Raw genomic sequence first — 20,916 nt, 5'->3', positions numbered from 1 at the left:
ATTTAACAGTGTTTTAACCTCAATAATTCTTGTCAACCCTAGAGCACGGGTCGACCAAACTTAAGGTTCGGTTGACCGAGTGATAGAGTTCGGTCGACCGTGCAAGAAATGAACTGAGAGTTCAATCGATCGGACTTGCATTGTTCAATGGCGATTTTCCAATTTCGCGCGGTTTGGTCGTCTAAGGCGTTGGTTCACGTTTTTGGTCGTTCGACCGAATGGTCAACAGTCAACCCTTAGGGGTTCGTTCAACCAAAGTGCCCTGTGTATTTTGGTTCGATCAATTGAATAATCAACTTGTTGACCTCCGTACAGTTCGATCGACCGAGTGATTTACATTATGAAAGTTAGGTCGACCGCTGTTCAATGCATAGTTTCGGTCCTATTCTTTATCAGAAGTCACCCCTATTCATATAGGTATAAGTTTTAATTTATGGGGGACTTTTCATGTGATGATTAGGGACCTAGGGTCAATCTAAGGTCAATGGCCAAGGCTTTTCAACTATGCCCAAAAATCCGGTATCGGTCGACCTCCCTAAGGTCCAGCTATGGTCATTGAGCTTATAAGTTCCTACATGCATGATGCACAACAATTATTACAGAACATTCCTATTTTACTATTACGGACCCAAACTTAATATGAAATTACAACAATGAATCTTTTAGGTCTTCTTTTTGCTTCAAGTTAACATGTGTCATCAAATGATCTTTGCTAATATGAACCTGCACACAAACTTGATAGCTATTAAATACTTAAGTATTTGTCATAATCAAAATAGGGTATGACCCCTAGGGTCAACAATCTCCCCATTTTCGATGATGACAAATACTTGCCTATTTCCTACTTTTCCCCCTTTTGGCAACAACAAAAGGGCCTAGATAAACATTTAAGTATATATAGGAAAATATAAGATAATTATCATTCAAATACAAATATGATTTTGGGAAATCTTTAAAAATTTCGGCAGCATGCCTTTTGAAAATAAAACATTTCCCAAAAGTAATATGTATTCCAACGACCTAATTGAGTATGAGAATATAATTTTATCATGATAAGCAACTCAATCAATCCAATATGATCAAGACATAAAACAGAGATATAACTTTCAATCATTTAAGAGATAGAATAGTCATACAATGCAAAATGAATGACAAAGATAACCTCAACAAGTAAGCACACAAACAATAAAATTGGTCATTTAAAGATTTAAATGACATGAAAATAGAATTACACCATAAATATGCACAAACCATTGCAATGGAAACATATTATAAGACCCATGGAAGATATGAGTTTAAAACACATGGCATATGATAGCAAATAGTTGGTTTGAACACAAACACAATCTAAGTAGTTTACATGCATTTTCATATGAAGATATCGAACCAGTTATGTAACTTTTTTTTAAATGTATATAATAAATATATATCACCCTTATGATGTTTGCAAAAAGGTATTGGGGGTTGCTTGCTAAAAAAGAATTTTAATTTAAAGTAAGCAAACAATATTTTTTTGGTTTAACATTTTAAGCATATTCATAATATAACCAGAAAACCACAACCACAATGATCCTAAAGATGTTAGACAATTTAAAGCAAGGATCACATGGCAAACAAAAACAACATGTGACAAAGAAATATATTTAAACTTTAGGTTTTCACAAAGATCATTTCATTTACGCACATGCCATAGGATCGTGACACATGGCACGTTCATCAGAGTCCCTACATGGCCACATTACCAGTCTTGACGCCCCCTCACCGTCGCCCTTAGATCCATGACTCCCATCAACGGCCATGATCGCCTCGCATCCAGAGCTGTAGTTAATGCTCATCGCATCAGGCATCCCTCAAAACCTACTTCTCCATGTGCTGCGTGACACCTGGCGCCCCTTCTCACACATAGCAGCGCATTGATGGCCACGATTCCCTAAGGCAAGCGCTCCCTCATGTGCCTACTTCCCCCCGTTCACCTGTCGCCACATGGCACCGGTGTCCCCTCACCATTAATGCATGGAGGCATCTTCCCAGTTGGTGATCACCCCTCTGTCAGCACTCCCTCACGCGTCTGCTTCCCTCGTTCGCACGTCGCCACATGGTCAGGTGTCACTTTTCCATTAATGTGGGATGTCCCCTTGCTAGCCATCAGATTTGCTCTTCTTGGGATGGTTCAGATCACCCGCGTCATCAATCTACACCAGTGCCAGCTCATCCACTCATAAGCTGACACGTACTTGGTCTTGACCCGGACCTTAAATCGGTTTCCTTCGAACTAGTCAAAGTTTGATATGTCTTCCTCTTCTAAATCGGTTTCCATCAGTTCTTCTTGTTTTCTTTATTTTATTTGCTTTAATAAATTCTAGAAATCCATAAAAATCATAAAATATTCATAAAAAATCCATAAAAATTTTATAAAAATTCCTAAAAATCAGGAAAAATACAGAAAATTTAGGAAAAATTCCAAAAATGATCTTGACTTAATTTTCGTTGTTTTCTTTTTTGCTTAATGACCTTTTTTTATTTCAAAATTTTTGGGAAAAAATCTAAGGAATATTGTAATAAAAATTCAGGAAAATCACAAAAAAATACAAAAAAATATTTTTGAATTGGAAAACTTGTTTTTCATCCCCAAGTAAATTCAAAACCTCCCGGGATAGTATTTTTCACTTAGAAAATTATAGAAAAATTTCAAAATCTCAGAAGCATATTTTCCTAACTATTTTCTTGATTTTTCGATCCTAATGATTGCAATGGGAGGCATTGAGCTCTTCAGAATAAGGTATGTCTTGGTTTTGAGGGAATATCTATATAGTATTTTATTTCATACATTTTCTTCACACTTTTTAGGGAGTAAAATAAAGAAGGCTTATTAGATTTATTTTGGGATGATTTTCGATTAATTAGGTACCGTTCATAAAGAACGGGCGTGCAGGAGGTGCTAATACGTTCCCCTTGCGTAACCGAACTCTCGAACCCGATTCTGGTAGCGCATACCGATTCTACCCTTAATTGGGGTAGTAATCAAGTGTTCTAACCACACTTCAAAAAGTTAGTGGCGACTCTATCACACATTGTTTTTCACGAAAATCACATTTTTAAAACCACACACTTCATTTTCATCATTTCTTTCATCATCATTTTTTAGTCATCCCAAGTTCGCGTCTGGGAACGTCGCAAAAGCTTGGCAACTCCGTTGGGGACGCTTAAGAGTTGAGCCAATAATTAATTAATGATCATCCCAATTTTAAATATAATAAGCCTTGGTGAGTTCTCCTTTTCACTGGTGTGCAAAATTGACAATTTGATTATGCATAGGTGAATAATTGCGTAAGTGCTTGACTAAGCATGTGATTAGTTTTGAATACTTGTGAATATTTGCCATGATAAACATATGATTGGCTGTGGATACCTTGATGAGCATGTGATTAATTGTACGTACTTTTAAGCATGTGATCTGTTGTAGCATGTATTTAATTGTGAATAATGTGTTTGAATAAATGCATGGATGCGTGTAGGGTAGAGGGATAAGGTTAAAACTGAATTTACACACTTTCACAAGTTCTATACCTGGGCTTTCCATTTTAGGATTAGATAGCAGTGTAATAGCATTTTTCCCCATGTGGCAGGGCTTATGGGGACCCATGAACCACTCCGCTCAGTGCGAGCTTTGTTCAGACCTTTGTGAAGGAGGATGGAGTCTCAATCTAGGAACCTTTGGTCAATAGGGGTTAGAGCCCAACCACACATGTTTATCCAAATCCCCTACCTAGGATAGAGCCTCAGAGAACCCTATATATACCTACCACGGTTTGTGACAGAAGCTCCATCCTTCTCCGCATGGTTTCATGTTTGTACATATTGCTTCGAATTATGTGATACTATTACTGACATATTGCATGCACATAGGCATTTTAAATACTTTGCCAAGGTCCCGGGAAAAATATGAATCACCCATGGAGGGCCTTGCAGTCTACCGAGAGACAAAGTCAGCAGTCCAATTATACTCCAAGAGTCAACAAAAGCAATGGGGTGACAGTATGGGAAAATAATCTATGTTTGAGGTATTCGACCAGGTCAGCATAAATACTCAGTCCAATCATATGGCGGAGCTAAACATCTGGAAAAAGGTGGATGCCTCAGCTCCGTTTAAAGATCTCCCAGTTGTATGGGCATATTGGCTTCCTACTACATGTATCAGTAAATCTCCATGTGATCGAGGTGCTGGAAAAATTCTGGAATCCAGCATATTGTTGCTTTACCATGGTTAGGGTAGATCTGGGTTCCGCCATTAAGGATTATGCTTCGTTGCTGCACCTAGCCAACATGCCAACACCATACAGAGTGTATTTGCATGACTCTCGAACATCCCTTGCAAAAGTATTGCATGACGTCACCGGAGTTAAAATCCTGAAAACAGAAGACACAAAAATCCCATGGCATTATTTAAAGGAGTTGATAGAAAAGGAAGACGGGGAAAAAACTCAGTTGCATATGCTAGCCCTGGCCATTTATGGCCTATTGATATTTCTTAAGGAGTTGGGGACCATTGACCATGCGACCATTTCTTTCATAGCACAGGTGAAAAAGGGAATCAATTCGGTTCATGGAATTTTGGCAAAAACCTTCCGATCTCTCCGTAAGTGTCAAACTAGGCGACATGCCAGGTTGACATACTATGTGCAACTTCTATACATTTGGATGATGAGCCACTTGTCATGCAGTCAGGGGTCCTTTCGCCCTACATTGTCAACAGTCAAAATCCCTTTAGCCAAGTTTGGGATAGTTCAGTGGAAAAAACATGCCAGCAAGTCTGAGTGGAAGGAAAGGTTTTGTCATCTGGTCAGCAGAGGGTTTGTCTGGCAAGCGCCCTAGATGGATCAGCCCAATGTGATATATAGGTGCAGAAACTTCTCGTGGGTACCGTTGCTAGGCCCATGGGGAGGGATAGCTTATGCATCCATTATGTTCAGAAGATAAGGGAGGGCCATTCAGTTTATACCCATGACGCACAGGCTGGCAGATGTGTGGTTCACATATGATGTAGGTGATAGTCAAAAGCAAGTCCAAAAGTATACGGCTTCCTGGAAGCTTGTGCACTTGGTAGAATCTAACGGCCAGGACTCCAGCGCCCAAGGAGACTATGAACTATGGTGGACCAATAAGGTGAATCTGCAGGTTAGGCAAGTACCAAAAGTCCTCGCAGCTCGAACTCCGGTGGCAAATTTATAGTCGAAAGAAGGAGTGCATCCAGTAGAGAGGGAAGCCATAAACACAGTAACAGAAGGACAATAGATCAGGAAAAAGGAGGAAGAGTTAGTTGCCTTCTATCGCAAGGAAGTCAAACGGCCAAAAACTCAGCTCATACAATCAGAAAGGGAAGTAGTGGCTCTAGGGAAGGAGAGATGAATGCATCGAGTCACGCTTAACCAAAAATCCAAGATGTTGGAAGGCGCTAAGGCTAGGATAATGACAGAGCAGCTGGAAAATCGAGTCTTAGGCATAGAGTAGGGATAGGAAGAACTAACTAGAAAAGTGAACATGATACTGGATTTATTTCTAAACAAGGGGAAGACAATTCAGGTACCAAATGACGGGAATGATATGGATCCCATTCATGCTCTGGGTTTCACTCTAGTTCACGAGCAAGCATCTGGGCTGCTGCCAGTTATTGCAGAAGGCTCGCTACCAAATATGGCTGCCTTCATCTTAGCGACACCAGTGTCGGGATTCCCATCAATCGAGGTACTTCCAACAATGGCCATTAATACGGGGGTAGGCACAAGAAAATCTGTAGCCGAGTGCCACTTCGATGTGCTCGAAGAACGTCTAGGAGCTGTCGAAGGGACCCAAGCGTCCAAATCTATCAACCCTGCAGACCTCTGTTTGGTACCCAAGGTAGTGCTACCACCAAAGTTTAGAATACTAGACTTTGAAAAGTTTGATGGGACTCGATTCCCACAAACTCATCTCCAACTATACTGCTAAGCAATGGAGGCCTACTCTGATGATGAAAAACTAATGATGCATTGCTTCTAGAGCAGTTTAACTGGAGCAGTAGCCAGATGGTATATCCACCAAGACAAGGCGCGGAGCCGCACATGAGGAGATCTGGCCAATGCTTTTGTAGCTCAATACCACCATGTTATGGAGATGACTCCAGATCATATGACCTTGCTAGAGATGGAGAAGAGGCCCATAGAAACCTTTAGAGAAAATGCCTATAGATGGAGAGATGTGGCGATTCAAGTGGACCCCCGGTAGGTGACCGGGAAGCCATCACTTTGTTTGTAAGTACGCTGAAAGACCCCTACCGTGGGCATCTTCGAGGAGCAACTCCCCATGATTTCATAGATATTTTGGCCATGGGAGGAAGGATTAAGGCCGATATTAAGACAGGTCGGGTCAAGGATGGTAGCGCTAAGACATGTCCGAGCAAGAAGTGGACCAATAAGAAGAGAGAAGAGGAGGCTCAGATGGTTCAAGGGCAATTTAATTGAAAAAACCAACACTCAAAAGGCCGGAACCAATGGCTTAACAGAAATTTCATAATGGAACCAATTGTAAACTAGGCAGTGCATGCGGGTGCTAGGTCCCAATTTACAGCTACTCAGTTCACAACTCCCGCACTCACACCGGCTTGACAAAATATATCGGCCCGTCCAAACTTACCGGCACGTGCGGGAAATATACCCAGGAACGTTTGGAGGGTAAACCCTATCCTGATGACATATGCCAAATTATTCCCCCAATTGAAGGAAAGAGAAATGGTGATGACAATCCCGACAATCCTCGTGACAAACCCTCCCTCGCACTGGTATGACCTTGAGGCCCGCTGCGAGTACCATGAAAACTCTCCCGACCACATCATCAACTGGTGTTGGGCATTTAAATACAAAGTATAGTACCTAAGGGATGCGGGTTGGTTGGCGTTTAATGACAAGCAGTTGGGAATTCAGGGGAACCCTTTTCCAGATCAAGGAGGAGATAACATGGAATGATAGAAGAAGGAGCAAGAGAGATCCCAGAAGGGGACTTTGATCGATTGACGTTAGATTGGATATACAGTGTGCTCATAGCAGTTTGTCAAATTGAACAAAGGGTCACTTGTCCCGATGGCATGCACTATGTATGCCAGGATACAGAGGAAAGGTTAGTTCAAAATTGCGTGACTTTCAGAGCTTTCTTGCGAAGGATGGTGAACAACAAGCAGGTGGAAATTGGTCGTATTCAAAAAACCAATGACGTTTTAGCTATCAGGGAAGGTTAGTCTGATCACCCCCAATTCACAAACATACCGTTCATTGCCACCGTGAAAAGGACATCGTAGGTCCCTGAGACACCAGCTCGTTTAGTAATCTTTGTTCCTCGGTCGTTTCCATACCAGAGCAACCAAGCAGTGTCGTGGAAGTATAATTGTGAGGCATGTACCGAAGGGGAAACTAGTAGTGTGGCAAAAGCGAGGGGGATTACCCAGAGTGGAAGGGTGTACACACCAGAGCACATGAAAAAGACGAGTTCAAGAAAGGCAGTAGAGCATAACAGAAATGTGAAGAAACCAGTTCCGCCTCAGGAGGCCAAAAAGTTCTTAAAAATAATCAAACATAGCGAGTACAACATTGTTGATTAGCTCAAGAAAATGCCCCCACATATCTCTGTACTGTCACTATTATTGAAGTCAGAAACTCACCTGGAGGCTTTGTTGAAAGTTCTCAACCAAGCCTATATCCCCCAGGACATCAGCATCAATAACTTCAATCATGTGATTGTCGGTCTCAAAACTACCAATTACATCACATTTGCTGACGAGGAGATCCCAGCGGAAGGACAAGGGCACAATCAAGCGCTACACATTTCTATTCGATGTCAAGACCACATGATCGCGAGGGAACTGATAGATATTGGGTCATCCCTAAATGTTGTGCCAATGATAACTCTACAGAAGTTACCCATTGATCTTTCCTATATGAAACAGAACAACTTGACCGTGCGAGCTTTCAACGACACTCATAGAGAATCAGTAGGATCCATAGAAATCCCCGAGCAGATCGGAGCTGTTACCTTTTGAAAGTTAAGGTGTAGTCCCAAGAGGGGGGGTGAATTGGGTTATTTAAAATTTTCTTTTAATTCTTTTCAAGAATTACTAATCACTTGTTACACACAGCAAAGCTCTTTAATCAATCCACAAACCAATCACAATACAAGTAATTAAACCTTAAACAATCCAACAACCAATCAACTACTAAAGTAATCAATAATAAGATACCCAATCAAGATAGCTTTTTGGAAATTCTCAGCTTTTGCAAGAACTCAAGATATTTGGTTGTATGTAGCCCTATGAATATATGTTAGCCTTGTGGTTAATGAAATTTGTTTGCACTCTCTTAACTAAGATTTCCGTAAATGATTAAACAACGAACTCCCTTTTGGGTTTCCGCAAAAGTTTAATCAAAATGTACTTTCTTAAGTCAAGAGTCTTCTTAATCTCGGTTTTGAAATTTCGGCAACCTGCACTTTGCATACACCACACACAATATATATATTTGCTAAAGGTAAATAAAAGGGTTAAGAGTGACACCGAGATTTTTACGAGGTTAGTCTTATCCTCAGCCTACGTCCTTGCCTTAGGCCAATACCACCTAAGGTTTCCAGTATAGCACTCCTTTCTGGGCGGAGCAAAACCTTTACAAATCCCTCCTTAAGGGTAAAGCCCCCTCTCCAAGTGATACCCCACGCTGGGTCACTCCTTCAATAGGCTAGAGCAACGCCTCTTCAAGCGAGACCCCATGCTTGGCCCAATGATCCAAACAAGCCTTGAATCGTCAATTACTACAAGAATACAAGAAATAATTCTTGTGTACAATAGCACCCTCACAAGAGCAAATTAGTACAATTTAAAGTACTATATACTTCAATATTGAAATATCAAATTGAAATGGATTGAAGCTCAAGAGTGATTTCACCAAGTTTCTTCTTTTAGATGAGGATTGGCAATTCAATAGCTTAAAACTTAGAGTAAGATGATCAGCACTTCAGTTTTTCTCAGCAATTGAGATTTGCAAAGAGTTGAGCAAGAGAGAGCTTTGAGATAACAAGCATGCTTTTAGCTTTGAAATAGATTTTTAATTTCTTGGTATGTTTGATTTGCTAAAACCATGTATTTATAGGCTCTTTAAAGTATTTTTGTGTTGCCCAAGATTACTTGGAGTGTTTTCAAGTTTTCATCAAATTTGTAGCACAAGAAACCTTAGTTTGAATTTTAAAACTTTAAAAAAAATTAGTCGTTAACAGTGTTCAGTAAACTAAAGTGTTGGGTTCAATCTTCTGAAGTACTTTTAAAACTCTGAAAAATATAACTAGATACAAGGTCAGTCGACTGGGGTGAAGGGTTCAGTCCTCTAAGGGTGTACTACCTTTTCTGTATTCCAACAAGAAATTTTTCAGCAGATTGAACTTATTCTTCAGTTTTCTAAAGAAATTCTTTAGCAGACTGAAGTTAAACTTCAGTCTTCTGAGGCAATTCTTTAGTTTTCTGGAATTTCACCTCAGTCATCCGGGCAGTCAATTTTCTGATTTTTTTTTCAATTTAGTTTTCAAAAGTCTCTTGCTTTGAGTTCTCATAAAACATTTTCTGGGTTTTGAAATAAGGTCTCTAAGTCACAATAACCCCTAAAGAGTTTCAACATATTTCCATAAGATATTTTAATATGAAGTACTTACAACATGATCTTAAAGCCTAAAACTCTAAGCTTGAAGTCTTCCTGGTATATTGCTTTGTGTCCTCTTTTGACTTGAGCTTGAGTTAGCTTTAGATTTCTACACACTTTACTCATGTTGATGTTGCTTGAGCTATCTTTGGATCTCTTTGAATTCATGTCTTCATATTCTTTAAACTTCATTTGATCATCTTTCTTTGGAGTATAAGCTTTCAATGATCCTTGTGAGCACTTGACCTTGTATTCACATACTTGAGTCCTGAAATATCATCACTTAACCAAATATGTTAAGTTCCTCTGATTTGTCATCATCAAAATAAGATTTTAAGCCTTGTAAGGCTAACACCTTTGATATCACCTTTCAAGTCATGGCCATCACACCATCTTATAGCGGTTTGTTGGGGAGGCCATGGATACACAACATTGGGGCAGTTCCATCTTCTTTGCATCAGCGAGTAAAATTTGTTGTGGAAGGGAAAATGGTGTGTGTATATAGGGAGACAAATTTGATGGCGACCAAACCCTCTTCCACCCCCTACATGGAGGTGGCCGAAAAAGCTCTCAAGAACTCATTCCGAGCCTTCAAAGTTGTCAATACCATTGTGATGATGGAGGGCCTTCCCATTCGACCCCATTTCTCTTTTGTAGTGTACAAGATGACATAAAAAATGATCAGATTAGGATTCTGCCCGAGTTGGGGATTGGGAAAACACCTTCAAGGTATGCCAACTCCTTTGCTACTAGAAGGAGTGAAAGATTGGTACGGTCTCAGATACACTTCCACCTGTGCAGACCAAAAAAAGAAGCCGGTAAAGAAGAAAGAGCAAAGAATGGAAAGGCTTATAGGGAAGGTGTGCACCAACTGGGGGACTGAAATCCCACTAATTAGCCACACTTTTAGAAAGAGCAGTTAGGAAAATCTTGAGGCAGAAATGAGGCATCTAGATATATCAATTGTGGACTTAAAGGGATGACCCTTTGCCTGTGGGAACTGAACTATAGAACTAGAGCACTTTTGACTTTCTCAGTTTTCTTATGTAATGATTTTTATTTTTAATTTTAAAAAATTTTCTTTTTTTGTAACCCAAAGGCAATATAGCCCAAGGCAGTTTTTCCCTTTTAATGAAAAAGAATTATGCATTCCTTGATATTTCTTTTGCGTTTTGAGCTCAATTGTCAAAATTTGTTTACTATGACTTCATGCAGTAATAGGGGAGATAGTAACACCAGTACCCATGACTAAGAAATTGACATTAATTTTGAAAATATAATTCATGAAACTGAAACTAAAGAAAATGAGATGAACTTATCCCCCGAAATGGAAATGATGTTGAAGTCTGATGAAAAGTCAACATTAACTAGTAGTGACCCCACTGTTGTAGTCAATCTGGGAACTAAGGAAGAGCCCAAACAGGTGAAAATAGAGGCATTGCTGAAAGGTAAAGAAAGGAGAAAAATAATTGAACAATTAAAGGAATATCGGGATGTGTTTGCTTGGTCATACTAGGACATACTGGGTCTGGAAATAGACTTGGTGACTCACAAAATACTCATCTACCCCGATTCTAAGCCGGTAAAGCAAAAGTTGAGGAGAATGCGGCTGGAGATGTTGCTCAAAATAAAGAAGGAGGTGCAAAAGCAATTCAAGGCTAGATTTCTAGAAGTAGCTCAATATCCCGAATGGATGGCTAATGTCGTCCCAATAATGAAAAAGAATGGCAAAGTGCGAGTCTATGTTGACTATCGGGACTTAAATAAAGCTAGCCCTAAGGATAATTTCCCACTCCCACACATTGATGTGTTGGTGGACAATACAATAGGACACACTTTATTTTCGTTCATGGATGGTTTTTCGGGATACAGCCAAATTAAGATGGCCCCAGAAGACAAGGAAAAACCCACTTTCATCACATTATGGGGGACCTTTTGTTACAAGGTTATGCCATTTGGATTAAAGAAGGCCAGGGCTACTACCAAAGAGTCATGGTAACCTTGTTCCATGACTTAATGCACAAGGAGATTGAGGTGTATGTGGATGACATGATCGTTAAGTCACGGAATGAAGATGACCATGCAACAAACTTAGAAAAGTTGTTCAAAAGACTCCAAAAATCCAAGTCAAAGTTAAATCCGGAAAAATGTAATTTTGGTGCCACTTCAAGAAAATTGTTGGGATTCATAGGAGCGAGAAAGGAATTGAAGTTGATCCTAACAAAATCAAAGCCATTCAAGAGATGCCTAGCCCCAAGACGGAAAATGAGGTGCGAAGTTTCCGAGGTAGGCTCAACTACATTGTAACGACCTGAAATTTCTGCTATATATATTTTTTTCCCACATAATAATTATCATAATAACTCTGATACCATAATATACTAACAAATTCAAAGTCAACTCGGACCCATAGGTACCGGAAATATACCTGTCTATACATACATATCATCTATGCAATGGAAACTATAATTTACACAACCATATATATACAATACTAGAGTTCTACTATGTCCATAATAAATACACATATATTCATCCCCAAAAAGAACCATAGTATCCTAGGGTCCTAACCCTAAAAATCCATCCTGAACACAACCCCACAACTTACCTTTCAGACATGGTAGTATAAAACAGCTTCCATTACCTCAGAGCTCGGTCCGCTCTTTTATCTAGGTTTCCTAAAATGTTTGTAATGTTGGGGTGAGACACCTCTCAATAAGGGATATAAACTAATATCAGTGTGTGACAACGTGAGTATCATTGTAATATAAATATATACTAAACACGGTATATTATATCTATTAAATAAGGAAAACTTGTACATAATACAACTGCATTTGATAAATCTGATAAAGATATTTTGTATAAATCTGAATAAATCATATTTCATATAACATACTATGACATACTAAATTTCTGTATATTTAAAAATCATATGCTACATCTGTATACTATTGAAATCACATCCTGGATAGATAGCTAGCCGATGTAATGTATTACCCCCATATGATTGGGTTGTGCAACCATAGGCGGGACCTAACAATGGCTAGCCTACCACACTAAGTCAAATTGGTAATTATGTAAGTACGATTGGCTTGTCCAGCTTGGTCCGGACTACCAGAGGGCACCTACTCCCACGTTGATGCACAATCGACTATCCAACTCCCACACTCTATCTAAGATGTGTAGTAGCACTGACTGAACTGATAGCAACGGTACCGTGCTCTGAATCTAAACTAAGTCATCTAGGCTCTACTATCATATAATACATTTCTCATAATATAATTTTGTTCTTAAATAACATTTTCATATTTCTGAAATAAAATCTAGCTTTTACATATTTATGAATAAAAACTGTCATTTCATAATTTTTGAATAAACTATCATATTAAAACTGATCACGGCATCTGCGCTGGCTGAATATCTTGGCATCTGCACTAGCTCAATAATATGGCATCTGTGCCGACTGAAAGTTACGACATCTATGCCGACTAAATTTCATAGTATATGTGAAAATACAATTTCTGTACTATTTATAACTTCTCTGAAAACTGTCATTAAAACATGCTTGTTCTAAGTTTTTATGAAATATTCTAGCATTCTATTAATTGTAGTAAAAATCTATACTCATGCCATACATAAGTGAGTACGATACTATGACATATTATCTGGCTTGAAAACATATAATTTTCTGACAAAATAATATTAAATCTGTTTTTCAAAGTCTCCTTAGTTTTATCTCAGAATTCCCAAAACTATACATAATTTCTGAATTAAATACTAAATATTGAATAATGTATTTTCTGAAAATACATGACTTAGTTTATCCCCATACCTATTTCCTAGGAAACCTGCTAAAATCCTAAACCGCGCCCCCAAAACTCCAAACCTTGAAATTAGATTAACTCCAGTTCAATCAATTCAAGCACCAGTATAAAACCATCTAATACATTTCATGGGCCTAGAAATGCCTAATAATCATGTAAATCCTAAAATAACTCACTTATCCTGATCTTGGGATGGAGCTCAAGAACTCCAAACCAACAATTTGCTCTAGCTAAGTTGTAGAGAATTTCCACAAGAACGACGTGCTAACTTCTAATAGTCAAAACGGGGAAAAACGGAGTCGAATATGAAGAGAGAAGGTAGGGTGGCCAAAACTTATAAGGAGAAACAGAAAGAACTTGATTTTCTCGCTGAAAATATGATTTTTGCATATATATATATATATATATATATAGATGGTTGGCCACGTGGCTTCGTCGACGAGACACGTGTACTCGTTGAAGAACTACAGAAGGGTGTTCGTCGAAGAAGATAATGAGATCGTCAATGAACCCTTATTAGTTTGAATTCCCTGCTCTTGATATCTTCTCATCGATGAACACGTGTACTTCGTCAATGAGATCTAGAAGGACGTTCGTCGACGAGAACCCTGAATTCATCGACGAGAACCCTAGATTCGTCGACAAACTCCTGCTGTTGCTCCTTAATATAATTCCTTTTCATTATTTTCTCCTTTCTTTTCTTCCCTTTACTCATTTCCTTAATTAATTTCAAAATTTATATTTTCCGAGTCTCTACATTCTCCCCTTCTTATAAAAATTTTGTCCTCATAATTTGTTATCAATGCTATACACCATCCCCTGAGGAAAAATTCGCTACTTATTTTATTATTTACCCTCACTTATGGCAGAGAAATACTGTGGTTACATTTACAGTTCTAGGAGATTACAATAACAAACCAAAATTCTCCCAAAACCAATAAAATAGAAAGCATTTTGTACAACTGATTAACCTGCATAAAACAAAATATATTTACATAATTTCCTTACTTGTATTATTATCTTTTCCTGGCTAGTGTTGGACCCATTAAAACAAATGTGGGTATTTCTAGCGCATCTCCTCCTCCAGCTCCCATGATGCTTCCTCCACTACATGATTCCTCCACAGAACTTTTACTAGTGGTATTTTCTTGGTGTGCAACACTTGTTCTTTACTATCTAGAATCTGCACTGGTATTTCTTCATATACTAAAGTGTCTCTAAGCTCTATCTCCTCATAACTGATCACGTGGGAGAGATTTAGAACGTATTTCCTCAACATAGAAATATGGAATACGTCATGAATCTAGGATAATGCTAGTGGTAAAGCTAACCTGTAAGCAACTAGACTCACTCTCTCAAGTATCTCGAATGGACCAATGTACCTAGGGCTCAACTTACCCTTCCTCCTAAACCTTATAGCTCCCCTTAGCGGTGCTACTCTAAAAAGCACATAGTCTCCCATATCAAATACCAACTTCCGGCGGCGAGTATCTGCGTAAATTTTCTACCAAATCAGGGCTGCACTGATTTTGTCTCTAATAAGTCAGACTTTATCATATGTTTGCTACACCAATTCTGGCTCCAGAACTCGTCTATCACCCATTTCATTCTAGCATAGCAGAGAACGACACCTTCCACCAAATAATGCCTCGTAAAGTGTCATTTCAATGCTAGCCTGGTAGCTGTTATTATACGCAAATTCAACCAGCGACATAAACTAGGTCTAGTTTCCCCCGAAGTCCAACACACATGCTCGTAGCATATACTTTAGTATCTAGATCGTCCTCTCCGTCTGCCCATCAATCTGAGGATGAAATGTTGCGCTGAATGCTAACTGAGACCCTAAAGCTTCCTGTAAGCTCCTCCAAAACTATGACGTGAAACGTGGGTCTCGATATGAAACTATAGATACTGGCACACCATGGGGTCGAACTATTTCCTGTATGTATAACTTTGCCAATCTACTCATAGAGTAGTTGACTTTAATAACAAGAAAGTGAACAGTCTTTGTTAGTCGATTTGCAACTACCCAAATGGCGTTCTGTCCATGCAACACCGGCGGTAATCTTGTAACAAAATCCATAGATATATGATCCCACTTCCATTCAGGGATATAAAGTGGCTGCAACTGTCTCACCGGTCTTAGGTGCTCAGCCTTTACCTGCTGGCACGTCAAACACTGATCCACAAACTCAGCTATTTTCCTCTTCATGCTGCTCCACCAAAATGACTCTCTGAGGTCTTGATACATCTTAGTGCTGCTAGGATGCACTATGTAAAGGGATCTGTGGACCTCCTCCAAGATAGTCTTCTTAATCTCAGCATCTACAAGTACGCACAATCTGGTACAGAACCTCAAAGCTCTATCATCTGAAATACTAAACTCCTCTCCTTGACCATATTGTACTTTATCCATGAGCTCTACTAATTCTGCATCACCCCTCTGAGTAGCTTTAATCTTTCCCTGTAGGGTAGGCTGTAGTACCAAATTGGCAATGAATGTCTGGTGATCACCCTCTATCAGTTCCACGTTGAGTCTCTCCAAATCCATCTGGATCAGATGCTGGATTATCATTGCCAATAATGTCGCTCCCGTTGATTTTTGGCTCAAAGCATCAACCACCACGTTTGCTTTCCCTAGGTGGTAGCTAATAGTGCAATCATAGTTTTTAATGAGTTCTAGCCATCTCCTTTGCCTTATGTTCAGTTCTTTCTAGGTGAAAAAATACTTCAAACTTTTATGGTCAATGAAGATCTCACACTTCCCACCATACAAATAATGCCTCCAGATCTTTATAGCATACAACATTGTAGCTAACTCTAAATCATGTATTAGGTAGTTCTTTTCATATTCCTTAAGTTGCTGAGAGGCGTATGCAGTAACCCTCTCGTGTTACATCAACACACATCTGAGTCCCTTCTGGGATGCATCACTATATATAACAAATCCATCCTCTCGTGATAGAATTGATAACACCGGTGTAGTGACAAGTCGTTGCTTCAATTCTTGGAAGCTCTTCTCACACTCATCAGTCCATTTAAACTTTACATTTTTCCTTGTGAGTCCTATCAGTGGACTTGATGATCTAGAAAACCCATCCACAAAACACCAGTAGTACCCCGCCAGACCTAGGAAGCTTCTGATTTTCTAAACGTTTCCCGGTCTCACCCAATTCATCATCGCTTCTATCTTACTTGGATCTATTGATATGCTGTCCCCGAAGATCACATGCTCGAGGAAAGCGACCTGCCTCAGCCAGAATTCACATTTTTTAAACTTGGTCAACAACTTCTTTTCTCTCAACACCTACAATACCAGCCTAAGATGATCCTCATGCCCCTCAAAACTCTTTGAATAAACTAATATATCATTTATAAATATCACAACAAACTGGTCCAAGTACTAATGGGATGCCCGTTTCATCATATCTATAAATGTTGCGGGTGCATTAGTCAGACCAAATGGCATAACTAGAAACTTGTAGTGACCATATGTGGTCCTAAATATTGTGTTTTGAACATCCTTAGCTTCAATTTTCACTTGATGGTACCCTGATCGAAGATCAATTTTGGAATAGACCCGGGTCCCCTGGAGCTGGTCAAATAAGTCATCAATTCTAGGAAGAGGGTACTTATTCTTGATCGTCACTTTATTTATCTCCCTATAATTGATGCACATTCTTAACATTACATCTTTCTCCTTTACAAACAGCACTGGCGCACCCCAGGGCGACATGCTAGGTCTGATAAACCCTTTATCTAATAACTCCTGCAACTGGTCTTTCAGCTCTTTTAACTTGGTTGGGGCCATCCTGTAGGGTGCCTTAGATATTGGTGCTAATCCTAGAAGTAGATCCATGGTAAACTCAATCTCCCGATCTGGTGGTAAACTAGGTAACTCTTCTAGAAATTCATCTAGAAATTCTCTGATTACTGGAATATCAGCAAGCTTTAATTCTCCCTCTAGCCTCTCCATTACATAAGGTACATACCCTTGACAACCCTTCTGAAGCAGCCTTCTTGCTTGAATAGCCGACTAACTGTGGCGAGGCTCGTACACGCAATCCCACAAATTTGAATTCCCGCTCTCCCGGTGGTTTGGAAATCACCTCTTTTTTATGGCAATCAATGCTGACGTAGTTAGTTTCTAGCCAATCTACACCCAATATTATATCAAACCCCTACATGTCTAATATCACGAGATCGGCTAGTAATATTCTCTCATGAATGCCCACTGGATAATTTTTAATCACTCTTCTACACCTCCTTACTAAACCAATTGGCATGGCTACTGACAACTCAACATCTAACAACTGTGTCTCAACCATAGATAATTTAACATACCCCAATGATATGAAAGAATAGGTGGTACCCAAGTCAAATAAAACAATAGCTTTATATGATAAAGCAATAAGAATACTTGTCACAACGTCACCTATGCCTCACCGGGGCTGCATTCCTCTGTTGGCCTCCACGGGGTGCCTGATAACCTCCCTGGAAAGGTTTAAGAGCTGGTACATAAGTTGACATTCAGGGACATGCTTGTGCCATATGGCCAGGTTTTCCACACCGGTAACAAACATTTTCTCCTATCCGGCATTCACCCATATGTGTCTGGCCAAACCTAGGGCAGATGGGATAGGTCTGCTCACCCTAAAAACCACAGTGTCCCATCATCTGCCTCTAGCCTCCGCTATATCGATCTCCTCTCCATGAGCCTCAACTAGAACCCGCCTAAAATCCCGGAGGTATGGCCCTTTTCCTCTAGCTCGGTGCTCCCACATCCCTCTGATTGCTCTCCTCTACTACAGTGGCCCTATCTACAAGTTCAGAGAAGTCCTACACCTTTAGAACTGACACCTATTTAAAGATTTCCTACTTCAAGCCCCTCTCAAACATTCTTGTGTTCTTAGCCTCATCTAGTACAATGTAAGGAGCAAAACGTGACAGCTCTATGAACTTCACCACATACTGTTGAACTGTGCGATTTCCCTAAGTCAAATTCAGAAATTCTACTACCTTAGCTTCTCTGATAGTGGCAGTAAAATAATGATCAAAGAAAATTTCCTTAAATCGGATCCAAGTTATAATCGCCGGTACGGGTCTCTGTTCCTCTAGTAATTTTATGGTTACCCACCATCTCTCAACCTCACCCGTCAATTTATAGGTGACATACTAAACCCTCTGATCATCGATACAATGAAGCATCGTCAATATTTTCTCCATCTCTTGCACCTAGTTTTCAGCAACTGCAAGGTCAACTTCCCCTGAGAATGTCGGAGGATTCATTTTAGTGAATTTATCTATGGTACACCCCTGATCTGTAGATGGGCCTTCCTGTTCCCTAGAGCTCCGTGCAATCTCAGCCATGACCTGCTGAGCTACGCTGAACAAAACGACTTCAGAATGATCATCGCCCACACTAGAAGGCCCAGCACCATCGTCACCACGGGCGTGAGCATTGCTACCTCCAAGGTCCATCCTAAAAAGACAATAAACATAGTCTGAGGACCCTATCTTCTTAACATAACTAATATATATTTTGCTGGCTAAAATCTCAGATCATCAATTAACTTAACGTCCTTGCTCCCAATTTAAGATTCAATTCTGTAATTTAGAAACACAACTTGACAATAGTTTACTATGGCTTTCCTGAAATCGTCACCGCAAGAAAAACATAGAAACCACCACGGAAATCCTTTTTCCAGGCTGCAGAGCAAAATCCTAAATTCTCGTCTTAACTCTCCAGCCTTGACTCACTAAAATTCTGTTCCTATACTCTGGTACTGTTTCCACTGTACACTAAAGTCTACAGAACCTAGCAACCTAGGCTCTGATACCAAAATACAATGACCTAAAATTTCTGCTATATATTTTTTCCCACATAATAATTATCATAATAACTCTGATACCATAATATACTAACAAAGTCAAAGTCAACCTGGACCCATAGGTACCGGGAATATACCTGTCTATACATACATATCGTCTATGCAGCGAAAATTATAATTTACACAACCATATATATACAATACTAGAGTTATACTATGTTCATAAATACACATATATTCATCCCCCAAAAGAACCATAATATACTAGGGTCATAACCCTAAAAATCCATTTTGAACACAACCCCATAACTTACCCTTCAGACAGGGTAGTATAAAATTGTCTCCACTACCTCGGAGCTTGGTATGCTCTTCTACTTGGGTTTCTTGAAATGTTTGTAATGTTGGGGTAAGACATCTCTCAATAAGTGTGTGGCAACGTAAGTATCATTGTAATATAAATATATACTGAACATGGTATATTATATCTGTTAAATAAGGAAAAATTGTACATAATACAACTGTATTTGATAAATCTAATAAAACTATTCTGTATAAATCTAAATAAATCATATTTCATATAACATACTATAACATACTAAATTTCTGTATATTTAAAAATCATCTGTTACATCTGTATACTACTGAAATCACACCCTAGATGGATAGCTAGCCGATGTCATGTATTACCCCCACATGACTAGGTTGTGCAGCCCGTAGGCGGGACCTAGCAATGACTGACCTACCACGCTAAGTCAAACTGGTAATTCTGTAAGTACGATTGGCTTGCCCAGCCTGGTCCGGACTACCAGGGGGCACCTACTCCCACGCTAATGCACAATCGACTATCAAACTCCCACACTCTATCTGAGATGTGTGGTAGCACTGCCTGAACTGATAGTTACGGTACCGTGCTCTGAATGTAAACTAAACCATCCGGACTCTGCTATCATATAATACATTTCTCATAATATAATTCTGTTGTTAAATAACATTTTTATATTTCTAAAATAAAATCTAACTTTTACATATTTCTGAATAAAAGTTGTCATTTCATAATTTTTGAATAAACTGTCATATTAAAACTGATCACGACATCTGCACCAGCTGAATATCTTGGCTACTGCGCCGACTGAATAATATGGCATCTGCGCTGACTAAAAGTTACGGCATCTGCGCCGACTGAATTTCATAATATACGTGAAAATACAATTTATGTACTATTTATAACTTCTTTGAAAACTGTGGTTAAAACATGCTTGTTCTATGTTTTTATGAAATACTCTAGCATGCTATTAATTGCAGTAAAAGTCTATACTCATGTCACACGTAAGTGAGTACTATACTATAACATATTATCTGGCCTGAAAACATATAATTTTCTGACAAAATAATATTAAATCTGTTTTTCAAAGTCTCCTCAGTTTCATCTCAGTATTCCCAAATCTATACATAATTTCTGAATTAAATACTAAATATTGAATAATGCATTTTTTGAAAAATACCTGACTTAGTTTATTCCCTTACCTGTTTCCTAGGAAACCTGCTAAAATCCAT

The 20,916-nt window shown here is 39.2% G+C and overlaps 1 protein-coding gene across 1 annotated transcript; it reads right to left on the bottom strand.

Annotated features, from left to right (window-relative positions):
* Window positions 1-15,513: 15,513 nt before the first annotated feature.
* On the bottom strand, window positions 15,514-19,012 carry LOC131153905 (uncharacterized). The gene is made up of 4 exons (XM_058106352.1): window positions 18,844-19,012; window positions 17,524-17,687; window positions 15,693-16,082; window positions 15,514-15,597 (listed from the first exon to the last, which is right to left on the bottom strand). Exons 1-4 carry the CDS (start codon window positions 19,010-19,012, stop codon window positions 15,514-15,516), a joined length of 807 nt encoding a protein of 268 aa, XP_057962335.1.
* Window positions 19,013-20,916: the final 1,904 nt, after the last annotated feature.

This window comes from Malania oleifera, chromosome 4, assembly GCF_029873635.1.
Source record: "Malania oleifera isolate guangnan ecotype guangnan chromosome 4, ASM2987363v1, whole genome shotgun sequence".
Lineage (NCBI taxonomy): Eukaryota > Viridiplantae > Streptophyta > Magnoliopsida > Santalales > Ximeniaceae > Malania > Malania oleifera.
The sequence above is the reverse complement of the archived record's forward strand: the minus strand, read 5'-3'. Positions and strand labels throughout refer to the sequence as shown.

Coding starts and splice junctions, on each gene's coding strand:
- LOC131153905 (XM_058106352.1), bottom strand. CDS start 19,012: ATGGACCTTGGAGGTAGCAATGCTCACGCCCGTGGTGACGATGGTGCT. Junction 17,688..18,843: donor CCCATCTACAGATCAGGGGT/GTACCATAGATA, acceptor TATTGGGTGTAG/ATTGGCTAGAAACTAACTAC. Junction 16,083..17,523: donor CTTCAGAAGGGTTGTCAAGG/GTATGTACCTTA, acceptor CATCTGATCCAG/ATGGATTTGGAGAGACTCAA.